Source organism: Erpetoichthys calabaricus, chromosome 14 (genome assembly GCF_900747795.2).
Source record: "Erpetoichthys calabaricus chromosome 14, fErpCal1.3, whole genome shotgun sequence".
Taxonomy (NCBI): domain Eukaryota; kingdom Metazoa; phylum Chordata; class Cladistia; order Polypteriformes; family Polypteridae; genus Erpetoichthys; species Erpetoichthys calabaricus.
The window spans coordinates 111791269-111812695 of NC_041407.2; the positions used below are offsets into that span (position 1 = coordinate 111791269).

Consider the following 21427-nt stretch of genomic DNA (forward strand, 5'->3'; position numbering starts at 1 on the left):
AGCCATAACTCCTACCCCATTTCTCCTCCCGTCCACACCATGATAGAACAATTTGAACCCCCCTCCGATCCCCCTGGCCTTCCTCCTCTTCCCTTTAGTCTCACAATATATACAATACAATACAATACAGTTTATTTTTGTGTAGCCCAAAATCACACAGGAGTGCCGCAATGGGCTTTAACAGGCCCTGCCTCTTGACGGCCCCCCAGCCTTGACTCTCTAAGAAGATGACGAAAAACTCCCAAAAAAACCTAGTAAGGAAAAATGGAAGAAACCACCGGAAAGGCAGTTCAGAGAGAGACCCCTTTCCAGGTAGGTTGGGCGTGCAGTGGGTGTCAAAAGAAGGGGGTCAATACAATACAATACACTACACAGAACAGAACAAATCCTCAATAAAAAAATAAAAATTTTTTAGAAGTACAGAGCAGAATTTAACAGTAGATGATATCCCATAATAAGATTTAGATAATTTTAGACTCCTGGAGACCTCATCCTTCAAGCTGCCTCCCCCATTTGGCCATTTCACAGCTGAAACAGCGCTGGGCCGGCCATCCGATGAAAGGACCCCTCTTTCTCACGATTCCTGCGATCCTCCATCAGAGATGACTTTACCTTAGGCAGGCAAAACAACTTGGCAGGTGGGCCATGGCACCAAGTGCCACATTTGAGTACCAAAAAGAGAAACAGAATAAGTGAGGGTTAGTATACAATTATAACTGTCATGTTACTTATGTTTAAGTGCTAATGACTAACAACAGAGATGCAGTCTGTACAGTTAATCAGCAGCTCTAGTCAGGGTGTGCTAAACTGAAGTAGTGAGTCTTCAGCCTGAGACTGAAGGGGCATCTCTTATAGTAGCAGGCAGACCATTTCACAGTTTAGGGGCCCTGTAACTAAAAGCTCGACCCCCCACTGTTATTTTATTAATCCTTGGAATCCTAAGCAGACCGGCATCTTGAGATCTTAATGTGCGCTGAGGTTTGTAAGTCATGATAAGTTCAGACAAGTAAGCCGGACCTCGACCATTTAATGCTTTATATGTTAAAAGGAGGATTTTGAAATCTGCCCTAAACTTAACCGGGAGCCAGTGTAAGGATTTAAGAACTGGAGTTATGTGTTCGTATTTTCTTCTTCTTGTAATAATTCTTGCAGCCGCATTTTGGATTAACTGGAGGCTGTATAAAGAACAGTTTGAACATCCAGTGAACACCGCATTGCAGTAGTCAATCCTACTAGAGATAAATGCATGAATTAGTTTCTCAGAATCCTGTTTATGTAGAAAGCGCCTTAATTTCCTAACATTTTTAAGATGGAAGAAACATGATGTGGACAACTTTGTAATATGCGCTTTAAATGACCTGCTAGAGTCAAAGATAACTCCTAGATTGCGGGCTGATTCAGTAAAATTGACTGGGATTCCAACTGAGTTAAATGATGACAGAATATTGTTGTGATCAGCGTCATTCCCTCCAACAATTAACATCTCTGTTTTATCTGTATTTAAAGACAAGTAGTTCTTATTCATCCACTCCTTTAATTCACTAACACAACTAATTAAAGACAACATTGGAGAAACTTCATTTGATTTAAATGAAAGGTATAACTGGGTGTCATCTGCATACGAGTGAAAATTAACATTATGTTTCCTAATGAGAGATCCCAGTGGAAGCATGTACAGTGAAAACAGTAAAGGTCCCAGTACTGAGCCCTGCGGGACACCATATTGAACTTCTGTGTATAATGATGGAGTCCTGTCAGCACATTTCTGTACATATTGGAATTGATTTGATAATAAGAACTAAACCAAGCGAGCACGGTGCCTGTAAGCCCAACATCATTGTCTAGCCTGTGCAGTAAAACAGAATGGTTGATGGTGTCAAACGCTGCACTTAAGTCCAACAACATCATTACAGTGGAGTTTCCTTCATCAGAGGATATCAGAATGTCGTTAGTGCCATTTCTGTACTATGACCAGTGCGAAAACCAGACTGGAATTTCTCAAATAAATTGTAATGCATGAGGTGTGTCTGAAGCTGACTGGCGACTACTTTTTCTAGTATTTTAGAGAGAAATGGTAAATTTGAAATAGGCCTATAATTATTTAGTATATGTGGGTCAAGGTCTGACTTTTTAAGTAATGGTTTAATGACTGACACTTTTAGTGTATCAGGTACTGTGCCATGCAATAATGAACTATTGATAATGTTTAGGATAGGCGCTGCAAGAACATCCATTGCACTTTTTATTAGTTTTGTTGGCACTGGATCAGAGAACAAGTAGTGGGCTTCATTTTAGAAATTAAAGTTAAGACTTCCTGCTCAGTTACAGGATTAAAATGACTAAAGTGCTGAGTGCAATGTGAGACAGGGTCTGCTAAGCTAGTATTTGGTTTGTACTGTGATGCAGAGATCTGGGATCTTATATTTTTAATTTTCTCATTGAAGAAGTTCATAAAGTCTGTACTGCTAATGTCTGTTGGTATTTTGTACTGTTGATCTGAATTTCCATTTGTTAATTTAGCAACTGTTCTAAACAGTACCCGAGGATTTTTATTATTGCTATCTATTAATGTAGAATAGTATTCTGAGCGAGCTTTAAAGAGGGCTTTTTTATATTTATTAACACTCTCTGTCCATGCAATTTGAAAGACATGTAGCTTTGTTGTTCTCCATCTGCGCTCCAGTTTTCGACACTCTAATTTAAGAGCTCGAGTGTTTTCATTAAACCAGGGAGAGTTTCTATGTGCTTTGATCACTTTTGTTTTAAGGGGAGCCACTGTGTCCAGAGCATCTCTCAAGGTCACATTATAATGTGATGTTAGCTCATCTAAATTGTTTTCCGTGTTTACATTTGATGTTAACTGATCTAAATGGTTTTCCACAATTACACTCGACTTACTCAAAGTATCTATAAATTTTGAAGCAGAATTACAATCTAGATGTCACACTGTCTTTGTTTTAATCTGGGAGTGTGTTGGCAAGGGCAGGACTAAATCAAATGTAATTAAGTAGTGATCAGAAATAACTTCATTTAATTGAGTAATAATTAAATTTTGAATTTCAACTTTGTAAGTTATAATTAAATCTAATGTGTGGTTATGATTATGAGTTGGACCTTTGACAATCTGACAAAATCCTGCTGAATTTAACAAATAAGTAAAACATTTGCTAAAAGTGTCAGTTTCCACATCAATGTGTACATTAAAATCCCCCATCAGTACTACGTGATCATAATTTATAGCCAAGTCAGATAAAAGGTTGCTAAATTCAGACATGAACAATGAATACGGCCCTGGTGGTCTATAGACTAGCACTATAATTGTGTTGGAATCTGTTTTAATATTTAAAATGAATGCCTCAAAGGATGTAAAGTTGCCTAAATTTTTAGAAGTGATTTGCATTTTGTTACGATGAATTATTCCAAGGCCTCCTCCTCGACCTGAATCTCTAGTCTTATGAAGGAACGAGTAGCCATCTGGTGACGCCTCAGCTAGGGGACAGTGTCACATTTACTAAGCCAGGTTTCGGTGAGAAGACACAGATCAGATTTTGTACTTAATATAATATCATTTACCAAAACAGCTTTAGTGCCAAGAGAACGAATGTTCAATAAGCAGCATTTAAAACTGTTTGCTTCTTTCTGAACTGCTGATATACTTTTGTAGTAAATTTCTATTACAGATGCCCCTGGTGGAGGGTCTGGTTTTATCCCTTGGTCTAATTATACACCTTATTTTTTGGTTATCAATTAATTTAAGGTTTGTATCAAGACTAAATTTACTGGATGCCCCAAGACAAGGATTATGGGTAACAGCTTCAGGAAAGTAACAGGTGGGATAAACAACAGCCTGTGATTTAAGATCACATGACTGCGGCCTGGATGGTGTTCTAATCAGTCAACCAGGCAGTTTTGCTGCCATATTTTGGGATAATACATAAGATCCCCTCCAGTTAGGATGAAGACCATCTCTTCTGAAAAATCCAGGCCTTTCCCAAAAATCCTCCCAATTGTTCACAAACGCTATGCTTTTGTTTGCACACCAGGTTTCTAGCCAGCAGTGAAGGGAATGCAATCTGCTATAAATCACATCCCCTCTATGTAATCTTGGTAAGGAGCCAGATACAACTAAATTCTGACATTTTCTTTTAGCTTTGATGCATAGAGAGATGAAGTTCCTCTTTAATACCTCAGATTGCTGTGAATAAATATCATTAGTGCCGACATGCAGCAATAAGGTAGATACTTCATCGTCGGCGACACGGTGCAATGCGGCCTCTATGCCAGAAATCTTGGCCCCTGCGAGGCACTTAACATGAACTGCTGGTTTAACACAGTTTGGAATTCTAACATTCCGCACTATGGAATCGCCAATTATGAGCACTTTCTTATTCTCAGTTTCCACAGGCGCGCTGCGGAGTGCTGAGAATCTGTTCTGGGTCCGAATTGGTGACCTGGGTGCCGGGGGACTACATTTTGGATTCTTAGACCCCCGTCTTACTGTCACCCACTCGCCCTGTGGCTGAATTGGTGCTGCTGACTTCGGCCGTGCACTGACTACAGTGGGACCAGGAGAGACTGAAGCCGAATCAGAAGTAGCCGAATTGTCTAAACAAACCGAGTCGATCCAATTTTCGGTTTGCCTAATCGCTATCAGATTCCTAACGCGGTCCTCCAATTCGCGTATTTTCCTGACCAACTCTAAATTAACTAAACACTTTTGGCAGGTGAAGCTGTCTACAATGTCAGCCGGAAAACCTGAAGTGTACATGCTGCAGGACACACAACATATAAACGTGCCCTCAACGGGCAGAGAGCAGATAGAACTTACGTTTAGTGTTGATGTCATCTTCTCCGTTTTCTGTAGTTACTTAAGTGCTTTCTGCTTCAGAGACCGCTGGCTTTAAGTTTCCACCACCCGCTGAGCGATCGACTTTAGTTTCTCACTGCCGGTTATTTCTGCTGATCAGCTGCCGGCTTTACTTCAGATGAACTTGCTCAGGTGTTTGTGAAGGGCTACGTGCCTGTGGGAGACGCCGCCGCTCGGTGCTTACACTCGCTGCTACGCTCGGTGTTTCTGCCTGAGAGAGACAGAGATTAGATTATCAACCTTCCTTCTCTCCATCATATCGGCTAACTCTCTCCCCTTGCCAGTCACACTGCCAACATTCAAAGTTCCTACCCTCAGTGCCACTCTCTTTACCTTCCTCCTGTCCTCTTTCCTCTGGACACGTCTCCCTTGTCTTCTTCTCTCTCCCCCCCCCCCCCCTTCTTCTTCTCCTTTGGCCAACAGTAACCCATTTTCTGCCAGTACCCTGTTGGCTAACAGTACTGGTGGCAGTCGTTGTTAACCCGGGGCTCGATTGATCTGCTATGGGAATTTGTATCGTTGTCCACATATTGATTTGGCAAAATTTGACACCAGATGCCCTTCCTGACGTAACCCTCCCCATTTATCTGAGCTTGGGACACACTGGCTTGTGCATCTCCTGTGGCGGGGTTATAAGCCACCTTAATAATAATCATAATACATTTTATTTGTACAAGGAGCCTTTCTAAGCACTCAAGGACACCAAACAAACAATAAATAAAAAGACACATTATAATCAAAACTTAAAAAACATCAGAAAATATGAAAATGAAAACCGAACAAAGCCACTGTAATCCTAAAGAAGACGCCATTGTGGACAGAAGCCTTCTACGTTTTTACATTTGAAAGACTCCAGTGAGCAGCGAGTCCCAGAGCGGCCGAATGCTCCGCTGCCATGCTGGTCAGACGGGCGAGAGGGACGGTCAGGTGGATGGAGGAGGAGGAGGAGGAGGATCTGAGGTTACAGGAGGGAATGGCAACATGAAGAAGGTCAGGCAGATATAGAGGGGCGATGTTATGAATGGCCTTAAATGTTAACAGCAGAATTGGAAAATCAATTTGAAACTTAATGGGGAGCCAAAGAAGCTGCCAGACGGGAGTGATGTGGTGAACAGACGGGGGTCCAAGTGAGGAAGAGAGCAGCAGAGTTCTGGACCAGCTTAGGTTTAGATAATCCTGAGACCTCTGGTCCTCCATCTTCTGGTGATGAGATGAATCTTTGATAATCCTGAGAGCGCTGGTCCTCCATCTTCTGGTGATGAGACGAGTCTTTGATAATCCTGAGAGCTCTGGTCCTCCATCTTCTAGTGATGAGTTGAGTCTTTGATAATCCTGAGAGCTCTGGTCCTCCATCTTCTGGTGATGAGACAAGTCTTTGATAATCCTGAGAGCACTGGTCCTCCATCTTCTGGTGTAAATGTCCTGCAGATATGGTAAAGCCGACCTGCAGCAGTGTTCCTCTGCACAGATCGCTCCCTGTAGGGCTTTACGGTCCTGAACACAGCAGTTTCCAAACCAGGATGTAATGTTCTGTGTCAGGATACTTTCCACAGCGCCAGAGTAGAAAGTCTTTAGAATCCCTGAAGAGACCCCAAACTTCCTAAGCTGTCTGAGATGGTAGAGTCTCCGCTTTGCCCTATTGGTCTGAACTTGGATGTGTTCAGACCATGTCAGGTCCTCAGAGATGTGAACCCCCAGGTATTTAAAACTGTTCACCCCTTAATGATGAGGGGCTTGTAGTCCCACTGCTGTCTCCTGCTGAAGTCCACCACCAGCTCCTTGGTTTTGCTGACACCACAATGTCAGGTTCTCATCTTCATCCATGTAGGCCGTCTCACCGTTGTTCGCAATGAAGCCCAGTGCCACCGTGTCACCTCGATAGTGACTTCTCGATAGTGTTGGAGGAAAACTTGGCCGTGCAGTCAGCAGGGGGCTGGGGACACACCCTTGTGGAGCTCCTGTGTTGATGGTGATGCTGTTGCCCGCCCTCACTGCCCGTGTTCTGCCTGTGAGGACGTCCAGCACCCACGCACATAAGCGGCCGTTGAGTCCCTCAGTTTCGTAAGCCGTCTACAGGCTGTGATCGTATTGAATGCTGAACTATAGTCAGGGTGGGGTGCAGTACTTGAGAAATGGCGGCCTGTTAGGACGGTAGGCGAACTGGAGTGGGTCAACGGTGCTTGGGGTGGAGGATGAGATGATGTCTTTCAGTAGCCCCTCGAACACCTTCATGACTACTGATGCCAGTGCAACAAGTTGGTAGTCATTCAGGCATGAGGGCTTATTGTTCTTTGGCACATGAACGATTGTTGGATCTTCTGAAGCACATTGGAACTGCGGACTGCGCTAGACACTCGTTGAAGATGGCGGTGAGTACTCCAGCTAGTTGGTCAGCGCAGCAGGCGTCCAGAGATGCCCCTGATGTTTACTCACTTCAGTGCCACACGCACATCGCGCTTGGCAATGCTGATGACGTCACCGTCCTCCGTAGTCAGGCAGTAGTTAGCGCTAGCGGCGTAAGCAGCCTCAAAACGGGCGTAAAGCGCGTTGAGTTCGTTAGCAAATGCGGAGTCTGCGCTTACCGTCACGTGACGTTTTCCTTTGTAGTCCGTGCCACCTGCTCCGTATGCCGCCCTGTTGAAAAGGCAGCTCCACTCGCTCCTGATGCCGGTGTTTGGCGTTGAACGCCGTATGAAGCCGCTTGGCAGGCGCTCATATCGCCAATAGTGAGTCCGGCATTATAAGCGGCGGTTCGAGCTTTTCCTGCCGTGCGGATCGGTCTGTCAAGACACCGTTTCTGGTTGGTAAAGATGGAACTCTCGCTGTGGGGACAACTTCACCAACAAGCATACTGTCAAGGCTAACTGTGTGAGCTCCTGCCACCCTGCTGCTGCTGGGCATAGCGGGAGTGTGTGTGTGTGGGGGGGGGGGGGGGGGGGGGGTCCTCTCTCTGTCTGTGTCCTACTTACACACCCCAGGCCTTTAGTAGCCCGTAACACAGGACACGTCTCCACTGGTGGGCGGCCCTCCAGCTGGCACTTGGCGTAGCCGCAGAAGCCCCCCAAACCACAAGGCCTCAGTTTGTGTGACGCTGCTGTGTGGCTTCCAGGGTGCCTCTTGAGCCCACCAACACCGATGACGTACCCTGGGATGAGCCAGCGGATGGGGGCACGACGTACAAGTATAGCAAGGGGCAGGTGACCACCGAAAAAACAAAATGGCGTCCAAAGTGCAGTGAGGAGCTCCCACTTGTAGACGAGCCCACCCAGCAGGCGCGGCCCTCACCACCCCGACCCCCATCTTGCCAGACCACCCGGGGTTGGTTGTCCTGTCGTCTTCCTCCTCGCTCGCCCTGAAGAGGATGCCACCTCGATCGCACCCACTCCGCTACAAGGATTCAGTGGGGACCACCCACTACAGAGCACCGATGCTCTCCACAGGGCCACTGACTGACCGCGCTGCCCCCCCCAATGCTCTCTTTCCCCCTTCTGTCCCATACAGACTATTCTTATGTCAGGGTGGGCACAGTTGCTCCTGGAGGGCCGCGGTGGCAGCAGGTTTTTGTGCCAGTCAGGTCTTCCTCCGGATGTGCTATCGGTTGATAAGCAATCGGGCGCCAGAGTGTGAACGGGCGAAAGAAGCCCCCCACCCAGGACTGACTTGGCCCACCCCTGTCTTGTGCCAGGGCACATGTGTGAACGGGCCGCGCTGTTCAAGGATTTACTGAGGAAAGCCCACATGTCATCAGACGGGCACCCCCAGCCGTCCCCTGAAAGAAGCCCACTCAGATCCCAAGCCCCCACCCCCCATGCAGGGCACGATTGTTTATTTGAATTCACAGTTTGGATCTCAGAGGGGCGGCCAGTTTTGTGTGTCTCGGTGGTCCCGCCCAGTGAGTTTGGGTGGTCTGCCACTGCTGCTGGTCCTCCACACTTGCACTTCACAGCAGTGACACTTGGGGGTGACAGGGGCAGACATCGCCCATCCTGACTTGTCCTGACACCCTGTGACAGTGCCACGTTTGATGCCACCAGGCTCTTTAGTGCAACCGACTCTGCTGCCAGCAGATGCCACGTGGCTTTATGCCAACAGGATGCTCCTGAAGTCAGTCCCACAGACGGCGGTCCCCTCCCGTTTGGACGTATCGTGTGTGTCGGCTGTTCTCGTCTTTCTCTTCCAGTTGTTAGGCCATCTGCACCTGAAGACGATCTTAAAGAACGGAAAGCCAGAGTGACCCTTTAGGGACCACCACTGATCTCTGGTCGCCAAGGTGTTTGTGACGGCCACCCCATCCAGGGCTTCTTTGTGCTTGTGCCCCCCAAGACACCGAGTTGGCTTTAGAGGAAACAGCAAGTTGACACGTCACTTTAGTCCTGGAAGAGTCGCCGTGTCACCAACTGCAGCTCTCGATACCTTGTGCTGGCAGGGCAGGGCGGGCACATCAGCGGTTGGTGTTAAACTGGCATTGCGGCCTTAGTGTGGCTGGAGTTCCTCTTTTTGTGCTTTTCCCCCTCTGACGTCCCCCTTTCTTGTGCCTGTGTCTGTCACCAGGTGTCCAGGTGCTGCCTTTGGGCGTGGTGGGTGTCCTCGCCCGCCCCACACCTGCTGCTCCAGCCTCTTTATTGCACTTTTAGGGTTTTATTTTGTGTTCTTTCCCTTCAATTAACGGCCGCTGCTCTCACGTTGATTTTGCTCGAGTTTTTGACTTTTGGAGTTTTGTTGTTGTCCCCAAAGTTCCCAGACGTTGAGTGGCACTGTTTTGCCAATTAGTGTCACTTTAGTCCTGTGATGCCTTTCCATTTTAGTTGTTAATTTTGATTCTTGGACACTTTGGACTTCTTGGATTCATTTTCGGTTAATGACAACTTAATAAGTCGGACTTTACTCAGGTGGGCCCTGGCAGTGACGTGAGACACCCGTGGTGGGCTGGGCAGACCTGCAGCTACACGTCACAAAATTAAAAGCCTTCATCTCAAACTGAAAACATGAAATGCCCTCTCTGGATGTGGAAGTCACTTTGGAAAGCGTCATGAGCATCACAGGCACAACATAATGATAGAGTGAAAGGCGCTATATGATAGATAGATAGATAGATAGATAGATAGATAGATAGATAGATAGATAGATAGAGTGAAAGGCACTATAATAGATAGATACACACACACACACACACACCAGAATAATTCCAAAGACCCCAGTTGTTCACTGACTGGACCTCCTCGGTGTTGGTGGCCATGGAGGAGGAGGTGCAGCGTTGTTCTTAATGTCATAATGGCCATCCCACCATCTCCTTTGTTGTTGTCTCCCAGGGTCCTGCCCCTTTAATTACCTTGTCATAATGGCGGCCGAGTGTGGGGGTCTTTGCTGTGGTGAAAGTCGATCCGTTTCTTCCCACCCATCACTTCAGATGTGCCTCCTGCCGCTCACCCATTTGCCCTCCAAACCTATTTTTCCAGAGCAGGATTGCAGGAAAGTTGCAGTCAATTCCATCAAACAACAAGCTCAAGGGCAGAAACAATCCCCGGAAAAGCTGCCATTACATCGTGGGGTGAGCACACACACACGGGCACACACACACACACGTGGGCACACACACACACGGGCACACACACACATGGGCACACACACAGATGGGCACACACGCGGGCACACACACATGTGGGCACACACACACACATGGGCACACACGCGGGCACACCCACACATGGGCACACACACGGGCACTCACACATCAGCCGCCAATGTCGCCTCCCTGATTCAAGTACCCTGCGTGTCTTTGGGCTGAGAGCACCCGGAGGACATCGACACAACTTGCACCCTCCATGTTGTGACACAGAAGGGCTACCACTATGCCACTGGGTCACCATTCCTGCATCCACTTTCGGGGTCCTGTGTACGCAGCTACACTAAGTCAGGTCTCAGCTACGTATCTCCTCAGGCCAGGAGGCGCTCGTGAGTAGAAGTGAAACAGGACAAACTTTACAAATCAATAGACGTCGCCACCGTGTCTGCCAGTGTTCAGCTCTGATGAGACAGCGTCCCCCCCAGTGGCCGTGATAGCTGTGCCAGTCAGCAGGTGCCCTCTGATCTCTTATCTCCAAACATCAACCGTTGCTCCTTCACAATCTCAAGGTATAATGTCTGCTGAACAAACAGGTATAACAGCTCGGTAAGTGGAGGCAAAGTGCACTCCAACAAGTGGCGTGAGGTGCAGCGACTTGAACGGAGGCTCCTCCCCACGGCCCCGCCCACTCCCTCGGCCCGCAGCTTGGTGACACACGCGAACTCTGATACTGAGCGTGATGAGAGAAGTCGCAAAACCAACCGGAATATTCAAGCAAATTGAAGCCGATCTCAATCCGTGAAGTGGCTCTCTCGTGAGAAGCGGGCAAGCGGGTAGGCAGGCGGGCGGACAGACAGACGTTGGATTTGATATCTCAGGTGTATTTATTTAAACACACACACCGTTATTTTACAGCATTTGTTCTTGTGGTTGACTCGGGTGTAACTTGTACCTTACGGGTGTAAAGTATCCCTGCACCGCCTGTAGCGGGCACCAGTGCTCCTGGTATTGACTGCCCATCCATCGTCCATTTCAAAGAGACCCCTCAAGAGACCAGGAGGCCATTCTGAGGTGCCAAGCTCAAGAATCGGCCCCCATAACGTGTCCCGTGAGCCGCTCAGCTCGCCTGCAGGTTAGCGGAGTGTTACTTCATAACATCAAATGGTTTTTTTGCAGCCCAGAATTGAGCCTTTAATTGTTGATTTCACTTCACGTGGGACACAGCGGGATGGACTGGCAGCAGTTGGCCCTTTGAAGGACCTTTGTGGTGCCCCTCTTCGCTGCTCCACACGCTCGCTGATGACCCAGGCACAGTGCCAGCCACCACACTTCTCCAGCTCTGTGGGCCGATCCAAAGCCAGAATCGTACCCGACACCCTCTGGTGGTCTCACTCCTAGGCTCATAGCAGCGGCCTTCTGTAGAAGGAACTCGGGGATGAAGAGAAACGAACGGAATGAAGGACTGCACAGCACGTCTTGGTCTGGTGTTTGGAATTTCCGGCATTGAGGCTGCAATAAAGTCCCCCGAAGACCCTTCCAGTCTTCTCTTAAACGCCTCCCCTTCTGACAGCCTGGCACCACCCGAGAAGTGCGGCCCACCCTGGACTTGGACAAGGACGTCACAATGTCATGTCAATAAAACAAAAGAGAAATCAAACAATTCAGTTCTTCACACACTGAGGCCTGCCCATCAGAGGGCACAGTCAAACACCAGCTGGCATGCTTGTGAAAGGTGGGACAACAGCCCAGTGCCAGCTGGGTACTGAAAACGTGCAGCCAAAGTCCAGCACATCGACAGGTTAGGTTACCACGTCTGGTGAAATGGCACGAGAAAAAGTTTACAGCAGCCGTCAGCGGAAAAGCAACTCGACTGTGTAAGTGAGTGTGTGTGTGTGAGTAGGTGTGTAAGTGAGTGTGTGAGTGTATGTGAGAGTGTGTAAGTGAGTGTGTGAGTGTATGTGAGAGTGTGTAAATGAGTGTAAGTGTGTGCATGAGTGTGTAAATGAGTGTGTGAGTGTATGTGAGAGTGTGTAAGTGAGTGTGTGTGTAAATGAGTGTGTGAGTGTATAAGTGAGTGTGTGTGTAAATGAGTGTATAAGTGAGTGTGTGTGTAAATGAGTGTGTGTAAGTGGGTGAGTGTGTAAATGAGTGTGTAATTGAGTGTGAGTGAGTGGGTGAGTGTATGTGAGAGTGTAAATGAGTGTGTGTAAGTGGGTGAGTGAGAGTGTGTGAGTGTGTAAATGAGTGTGTGTAAGTGTGTGTGTGTATGCGAGTGTGTAAGTGTATGAGTGGGTGTGTGTGAGAGTCCACTGAAACGAGCCGAGTGTGTTGCCAGGGCAGTGAAATCACCAGTGAGAGGGCTGGCAGCATCACAGAAATCGAAGCCACTGGACTGGTGACAAGATGCCCACCATAAAGTAATGAGACATTCAGCCGCTGTCATCAACTCCATGAGTGGTCACAGCCCCTGATTTTCTGCCAAGGGTGCAGCAGATTTCCGAGTCTTTTGCCTGCTCAACCCAAACAAAGTTAAACTGCTGTGGTTACATTTGAGCTTTGGCACAGAACCCGTAATTGTGCCATGTGACTGCTGCAGAGATTGGGTATGAAATGACACCAGCGGGGAGTCCCACTTCTGCTGTGCCAGTCGCCTCTCTAATGTCCAAGTGGGTGGTCTTACACTGCAGTTGCCCCTCTGCTGTTGACTGTCCTGACAGAGCAGATGGCTCAGTATCGTCTTCTTGAACCCGTGTCCTGCGCCAGTACTACGCCAGTAGATCTTGTAACTCGTGTGCCCTGTGGGTCATTCAGTTTATACAAACAGATGCCATTCTTACTAATTTTAGGAACGCGGATATGTTAAGAGTGAACCCTAATCCTTAACTGGCCGTGTGGTTCTCTGTGTCATGAGAAATGTCTTAATGTTTGTGTGAAACTGACCCTTAAGAGGAGCGGCATGGTGGCACAGTGGGTAGTAAGGAGACCTGTCTGGGTTCGCTTCCCGGGTCCTCCCTGCGTGGAGTTTGCATGTTCTCCCCATGTCTGCGTGAGTTACTTCCCACAGTCCAAAGACATGCAGGTTAGGTGGGTTGGCCATCCTAAATTGTCCCTAGTGCCGTGTGTGTGCTTGGTGTGTGCCCTGTGGTGGGCTGGCGCCCTGCCCAGGATTGGTTCCTGCCTTGCACCCTGTGCTGGCTGGGATTGGCTCCAGCAGACCCCTGTGACCCTGTAGTTAGGATATGGCGGTTTGGACGATGACTGACTGACCATCAGAGGAGTCCAGCTGTGCTCCTGCTGACCTCACGTTAAAGTCCCAGCCTGACCCAGTGGACGTCATCATGTTGCCCACTTCACTCAGGCCTCCTCTTCATCTCCTTTTCTTTTCCTCTTTCCTCCTAACTGATGGCCCGGACTCAGCCCTGTTGCTCTTCTCTGGACTTTTTCTTGTGCTGTTTTGTCTTTTTGTAGCCCAAACTGCCCCAGGACTCCAGATGAGGCCCCCCACCACGTCATGGCACTATATAACGGACATTTTCATATTTCAGACGTTTATCAAACATAACAATACTGTATGCAAAGTAAAGGAAAGTATCCATACGACTGAGATACTAAAGTCAACGGACAAAAGCCACATTGACCACTGGACTATGTGCCACTGCCATGCTGACCCCTTTTGGGATCACCTGCTTTGCGCTCTTACCTTCCACGTCCGCACTTCTCCATTTGACAGGGCGCCCTGGCCCACTGCTCGAGTCTTTGCTCCATGCTGGCTGCCGTCCATCCCACGACCGACTCCGACTGACCGGACCGACGCCGCCAATGCTGCCACGCTTTGCGCTGACTTCTTCCCAATGGCGCTCTGATGTGTGTCGTGCTGTAGGGAGGGTCCTAGGCACTGTCCAGAAGGTCGCTTCATGGCCTGGCCGCTCCCAGATGCCCGTCCCATTCCGTGCTTGTGCCCGCCACGTCTTCTGATTTCAAGTAGCGGGAAGCCGCGGTCCGGGTCTCCAATGCGCGGTTCAAGCCGCTCCCGGGCTTTGTGCCCTGATGGACTGGGCGCTGCAATTGGCTCGTGGGTGAACTCGGGTGTGAAGCAGCTCTGTAGTTAAAAGCTTCAGCTCCAGTGCCACCGCAGGGTCAATAAACAAATAAATAATACAAAGATGGCAGGGCGGCAGCAGGTGGGCACGACTAGAACTCACCCTCCAGAGGACTTCTTAAAAAATACAGGCGTGTGCTCAAACTAGCGGGTATTCAGACCGGTGTGCCAACTGCACAAATAACACGGTAGAGTGGGTACGGGTCATTGCAGGGGTCAGGGAGGAGATGCGGATTTCCGGGAGACTCCCAGAAGTTCCAGGAGGCTTTGTTCTCTCAGGTGTTTACTCAGCCATTCAAACAGCTGGCGTGTCCTTCTGCGCTCAGCGGCTTTTGTTTTGTTTCTTCCTTTCAACTTCTGTCAGTTATTTGATGTCACAGACACCACTTGGCTCTCTGTTTGAAAAAGTAATTGCCCCCCCTAAGTAAGTGACCCCCAATTAAAGTCTAATGCTTGAACACAGCCAGGCCCGCTTCATATAAGGTGGGCTTACATTGATACTCACCATTAGTGTGAAGTCACCAACACAAAGTTTCAAAAAGCACGCCATGAAATTTAGAAAACTGCAAAGGCCTGCAATGCCAAATCTCAGTGGGAGCCATGATGTGCCAACAGAAGAGGAGGAGGAGCAGCCGGCCTGCCAAAAAGACCCCAAAGGTGCCAAGGCATAAAGATCTTTACCTGTGGCAGTGGTCGTGACAACACAGCGAGAAGGACGAAAGGGAACTGGACTGGAGAGCAGCAGGGTGGAAACCATGAAGAGCACCAAGGGCCAGCACCGCCAACCTCTGGAGGACCTTCTCAGCTGTGTTGGCGTAAATCAAGCACAGAAATCCAACAATCAGGCAGCCAGCAAACATGGAGCCCCCGTGTGTGAAGGAGCAGGGATGCTGCATGTGCTTCTTGGGGTCTGCAGGACCTGCCGTCACTGAAGGGATGAGGAATTCTGCTCTGATCAGGACGTCCTAAACGAGATCATCTGCCTGCCAGCGAGCTGAAGCTCCAGGGTCGTCACGTCACGTCACATGACATGACTTGACGTCACGCACAGAGACGATGATCTCAAACACGACGTCAAGTCTGCAGAAGCGCTGGACTGGCCGGGGCTGATGGCAGTAGGCACCCCAGGGTGGCACCTGAAGTGAGCGGCTGGGTGTCCGAGGGTTAAAGCAGCAGCTCTGCCATCTCCCCCGAGACCTGAGAGCCCGATGTTCAATAGTGGCAGTCATGGCAGGTGAAGGTGGCGCAACAACAGCATTTGCACCTTTTGAAAATTTACAGAACATTTTAATTTCAAAGTTGTGGCTCAGAGTGTTTTACAAACAGTAAACAGAATAACAATCAATAAAATGGAAACAATGCAAATGGAGTTCAAAGGAAAGAAAAACGGGCGGCACGGTGGCGCAGTGGGTAGCGCTGCTGCCTCGCAGTTGGGAGATCTGGGGACCTGGGTTCGATTCCCGGGTCCTCCCTGCGTGGAGTTTGCATGTTCTCCCCGTGTCTGCGTGGGTTTCCTCCCACAGTCCAAAGACATGCAGGTTAGGTGGACTGGCGATCCTAAATTGGCCCTGGTGTGTGCTTGGTGTGTGGGTGTGTTTGTGTGTGTCCTGCGGTGGGTTGGCACCCTGCCCGGGATTGGTTCCCTGCCTTGTGCCCTGTGTTGGCTGGGATTGGCTCCAGCAGACCCCCGTGACCCTGTAGTTAGGACTATAGCGGGTTGGAAAATGGATGGATGGAAGAAAGAAAAACTCCAGCTGATGGCATGCTGGGAAAAGGGGACCCCCGGGGCCCTGCAAATCACGGGGGGCACATACTTTTTCACAGCATTAGATATCATTACATGTGGCGGACTCGGCCGGCTTCACTTCACGTTGTTCTTTTGCGGCCTTCTGCTCAAATCTTCCAAATTCTTTTCTCGCACATCCAGCAACACAAACTGCCCAGAAGAAGAAAGCGAAAGGCAAAAAATGGAAACAACGAGTCGACAAACGCAGTCGCAGTGCATCCCATTCTACCGATCATCACCGAGATGTCTGCAGAACGTCCCACCAGTGACGGTTGGGCACAGGACCTCAGGGAGGTGACACAGAATATCCTGCAGCATTGAAGGACCCCAGGGACAAAGTGGCCTCCTTAAGTTTAGGAACAACCACCCGGCCAAACTCAACAATCATGAGAGAAGAGAGATGGACAAGAATGTGACGGTCACTCTGGCTGAGCTCCAGAGACCCCATGTGGAGATGGCAGAAACTTCCAGAAGGACAGTCCCTGTTGTGGCAGAAAGACGCTGCTGCTCAAAGAAGGCACACGGAATCGAGCGTTACTGCATGATGCCAACACAGACCCCGATCAAATGAGACGAGCGCCCAAAGCTGGGCAAACCGTTTTAGTCTTACAATTCTTATCATCATCATCATCATCCTCGTCTGACACCCAGTCATCTCGTAGCCTTAGACCTGCTGCCCCTACGTAGGTCCACCAATGTCTTCAGCTTAATGAGATGAGCGCTTTGTCCTGCCCACTCGGCTGGTCTTTCCCTAATGCCCATCAGCTTAAACTTTCCAACACGGCTCCTTATCCCGTGCAGGTGTCTGAAACCTGTTTGTCCATCGAATTCCACCAGTAAGTCGGTGTCAGGCGGACCCACTCATATGACACTGGGCTGGAGGCTGGGCAGCTGTGCCCGTAAAACAATAAGGATGTTGTTGTAAACTTGATTTGGCTTGACTTGTCCTCACCTGTCCAGATAGATGGGCAGACAGACGAGGAGGCCGAGGCCCAGCCCTGAAAGTGGAGGCGCGCCGCCCGTCTGGTTTTTCTCTCCTGGCCAAGGCCTCAGACAATGGGCACTCGCCCTCAAGAGTTGACAGCGTCCTCGACTAAAGTCCAAGCTCAGCACCCAGTTATGGGGGCTTTACAGCTGCAAAGAGGACCACGCGAGGGCTTTTCAAAGTTTAACCCTTGCTGTGCCCGTCTGCGTTATTTTCATATATGCTGATGATTCTCTCCTAGTATATTTAAGGAATATTCTTCTCTACGTCACCACCGCGATATTCCACCAAGGTGGGCTTGAAGACAGAGTGGCCAGAGAGAAGCCTCTCCTGGTTAAGGACACGTGGACCGACTCTCAGGCCGTGCGAATCGAGACCCTCTGGTCTGGTGAAACCAACGTTAGCGTCGTGTCTGGAGGACACCAGGCACCTCTCATCGCTGTGCCAGTAGTGAAGCACTGGTGTCAGAAGCCAAAGGGACTGGGAGAGTGGAGAGGGCCGAGGGGAAGTGGAATGTGGATCTCCTCGATGAAAACCTGCTCAGAGTGACCAACGGGTCACAAAGCAAAGACAACTCAGTGGACAGCGTAGGGACAGTTGCCCAGCCAGAGCCGAGACTTGAACCCAAGTCTGCAGAGACCTGGCACTGGCACTGCACCAGTGGTGCCCATCCATACAAATCGAGCTGAGCGACTCCAGGCTGGAATGGCAGTGAAGACCCTCAGTACTCGGGGCAGTGGGACGGCTCAGGTTTGTTTGCTTTCTTCTTTAATTAATTTGAACCGTTTGCCGCGTTCGCTTTCTCATCCTGCTGCACTGCGTGTTGCTTGGCGAGTGGAGACGATTTGAACAGAAGGCCACAAAGAGCTGAGGGGGTGAAGACTTTCTGGAGGCGCTCGGCGGGTATTCAGATGCTTAACGTAACTCAGCCTCACCCCACCTACGACCCAAGATGGCGGTGGTCCGGCCCAAGGCCTGTAACACGGGAATAGCGGGCCACCGAGACCACCAAACGCATCTGTCATGAAGGGGGACTTGTGGGTGACTGCATCGTTCGTTGGTCTAACGTCTGTAAACAGGATGGTAAAGCGGGCACTGGGCTGCCATCAGCATGCTCAGTGCGCTGGATGGCAGTCTTCGGACACCGTGACTGGCAGGCGGGCAGCACGGCTCAGTTCTACTGACCAGAGACTCTCCTTGTGTGTTTCATGCATTAAAACGTCCGGCCATTTACTGCTTAGGATGTTGCTGTGTGGGAGGAGGAGGAGGAGGAGGCATTTAATGCAGGCTGGGACACAAAGTGCCAACATCTGGCATGCCCATTGCCCCCAGAAGCCCGAACAAGGCCCGCATGTGTGGGAAGCTCCTTGCCAACCGGGCACAGTGCTGTGCCACTCTGAGGCTGCCTTGCTTTTAGAGCTCTCAGGCGGCTTTAACAAAAGTCCTGGGCCGAAGTGAAGGCTCCCCCAGACTTGGGCACCCCTGGTGGGATGAGACTGGAGGCCGAAATGGACCTGCGTGTGCCCCCCTGTGGACCGCAGCAGACAGATGAGCTTCAAGCTTAGCCACCGAAGTGTGGCCACTAGAGGGCACTCGTGCACCACATCTGTGCTGTCTGGGCACACAGGAGGACACCTGGCATTAATCAAAATCAGTGGCACACGGACCATCAATTGTGAAAATCAAAGGGACGCCAAGTGACACGGTATCAGACTCCCGAGTCACACTCATTGTCCAGCTGTGGTCACACCCCTGCCAGCCTCCCAGGTGGCCAAGCGATATCCCAGTGGCTGGCACTTTCCTGCCCAATTGAACCCTGGTCACGACACAGGCCTTGTGCTGCCTTCTGTTTGGGCACAGCGCACGCTGAAAAAGAGCAGCTGGCAGGCCAAGGAGATAAACAGCAGCTCCCCAGCTGGCATGGGTGGGGCTCTGAGATAAGCTCAGCGTTGGCGCGTTGACTCGGTCAGCCTGCGAGATTCACTGCTAAACTTTAAGGGTGGGACTCGTCGTGGTGAATGTCTAACCGTTCCCTTTATATAGCGCCTTCTGTGCACTGAGCCAGCAAGCTGGCACTTAACACCAGCAGGTGGGCAGCAGAACACCTTCGGATAGACCCAGGTTGACCACTGCAGCCACCGGCGAGCAGGCATGTCTAAAATGGAGTGTAAGGCGCTATAAGGCATCAAAGGTGAAGAGCCGATTAACCCCACACTTCACACGTGGTGCCCTTGAGGTGCCCAGGTCAAACCAAGCAGGTGCCACAAAACATTCAGGGGGCCATCAAAGAGCTCATCAGCACAAGAAGGTCAGCTCACCTCGGAAGGCGAGGTGGGAAAGCAAAAGACAACCGGCAAGAGGAAGGTGGGCACAGGCGAGTAGATGCCCCTGTCCTTACGGCGGCTGGCCTGTGGGAGTCAGGAAGTCCACCGTGTCATCTTGATGGTGGCCAGGGACCCGCAGGTGGTAGACATAATACTCCAGGATGTGCATGTCTTCCGGGGTGATGTAGTGGAATGAAACGGAGAGGTCGGAGCAGCAGTCAGGACCCTGCAGTGGGAGAAAGGGCATCATGTCAGGTCAGGCCTCGGAGGAGAAGAGGAAGGAAGAGGGGCACACTGAGTGCCAGGCAGAGACAGACAGAGGAGTATAAAGTGCCAAGAGGAGTACAGCAGGCCCGACAGACAGAGGTGCAGAGGCGAGAAGGACAGCCAGAAGAGGACCCCACGAACCCAGCAGAGGCCACTCCGCACCCAGAAGCGAGTCTCCCCAGCAGAAAGCAGACGGGCACACGTCGCCGGCCCGCGGGGCGGAGGCACACTCACGTTGCGGGCCTTGTAGAAGCTGTACTTCCAGTACCAGTGGCTGGGTGCCAGGATGCCCGGGATGAGGTGCAGCTCGGGGTACAGGGGGTGGAAGCTCTCCCTACGCTGCACGTCCCGTGTGTCCACCACCCGCACCCCCAGGCTCTCCATGCAGCGGCCAATGGCCAAGTCTTCCACCGAAGACGTGTGAGTGCAGGTGCCATCCTTCAGGCCTGCCACATAGCGCCTCAGGGCCTGCCGGCTCAGCACGTAGCCCGCCCCGCCGCTCATGTAGCCCTGCCGGACATAAGGGCTGAAGCGGCGGCCCAGGTAGAGCGGCTGACTGCTGTCGTGCTTGGAGAGCAGCAGCCGGAGGTTCTCCATCACCACATACGTGTCGTCATCCGCCTTGAGGAACCAGTCGGCCGCGTGCAGGTAACGGTCGTGGACCAGCGTGAAGGCGGCCATCGTCTTCCGGTAGAGCTCGCCTCGCCCCTCGGACGTGTTGAGCCCGACCGCCGGTAGGCTGGGGTCTGCCCTGGAGCTCATGAAGAGCAGCACGGTGCAGCGGCGCCCCCAGGTGCTCTGGACTTGGCGCGCCTTCTGGAGGGACTGGGGCGAGGTCATGACCCAGCAGAGGACCCTAAGGGCACTAGAGTCGTCCTGAGGAGCCTGCAGCTCTGCAAACAGACAGGAGAGGCTCAGGTGAATGTGCAGTGGCGGCAGCTGGCGCTTACCTGGGCGAGTCAGAGGCCTGGCTACCCACCTGATGTCGCGTTGCTCGGGCGCCGCCGGTGGATGCCCTGGTGCTGCTGCCATCTGGAGGGCCCCAGCCAGCCCCGCAGCTCCCCGCCGAGCCTCGTTTGCTGGAACGTGAAGGAGCAGAGGAGGCAGCCGAGCACGAAACCCGCGGCGAACTTGAGGCGTGTCGCCGCTAACCGCGGCAGCATCTCCTCTGGAGAAGGGACGGCGACACTGGTGCTCGGGGTAGTGGCCACCCAAACCTGGCACGACTCAACCCGCCGTGTCGCCTGCAAGGAGCCGCCCGCTCTCGGATCGGAAAGCAAACAGACGGGGAGCGCCGCCGAGTCGTTCAGCTGGGTTGGGGTGGTGGTGTGTGTGGGGGGGTTATCTTCGCCGGCACCTTCGCTCTGCAGTCCGAAGTCGCGACTGACGGGGCTGAGCTGTAGCAACGGCCGTCTCGAAGAGGCTCACCTGCGCGCGACCCCTCATTTGCATACGGCACGCCTGACGAAAGCTGCGTGTTAAGGTGGAACGAAGCGGCAGGCGTCATGTGACCTGGCGCGCGGGGCGCGGCTTCCT

The 21427-nt window shown here is 50.9% G+C and overlaps 1 protein-coding gene across 2 annotated transcripts; it reads right to left on the minus strand.

Moving 5' to 3' along the window:
* Positions 1-15835: 15835 nt before the first annotated feature.
* LOC114664969 (glycoprotein-N-acetylgalactosamine 3-beta-galactosyltransferase 1-like) lies at positions 15836-21313 on the minus strand. 2 transcript variants are annotated; one of them, XR_007933491.1, is made up of 4 exons: positions 20871-21313; positions 20126-20784; positions 17429-19850; positions 15836-17378 (listed from the first exon to the last, which is right to left on the minus strand). XR_007933491.1 is itself a non-coding variant. In XM_028819307.2 (3 exons), the coding sequence occupies exons 1-3, from the start codon at positions 21052-21054 to the stop codon at positions 19695-19697; spliced, it is 999 nt and encodes a 332-aa protein (XP_028675140.2). In that variant the 5' UTR covers positions 21055-21313; the 3' UTR covers positions 15836-19694. The 2 variants fall into 2 exon arrangements, 1 of the variants encoding a protein (XP_028675140.2); XM_028819307.2 differs by having other exon boundaries at positions 15836-19850.
* Positions 21314-21427: the final 114 nt, after the last annotated feature.

What these genes read in the sequence shown, in the direction of transcription:
- LOC114664969 (XM_028819307.2), bottom strand. Translation starts at nt 21,054, where the DNA reads ATGCTGCCGCGGTTAGCGGCGACACGCCTCAAGTTCGCCGCGGGTTTC. An exon ending in CCCGAGCAACGCGACATCAG is followed by an intron (nt 20,785 to 20,870) that starts GTGGGTAGCCAG and finishes GTCTGTTTGCAG; the next exon opens with AGCTGCAGGCTCCTCAGGAC. An exon ending in GCTTCTACAAGGCCCGCAAC is followed by an intron (nt 19,851 to 20,125) that starts GTGAGTGTGCCT and finishes CTCCCACTGCAG; the next exon opens with GGTCCTGACTGCTGCTCCGA.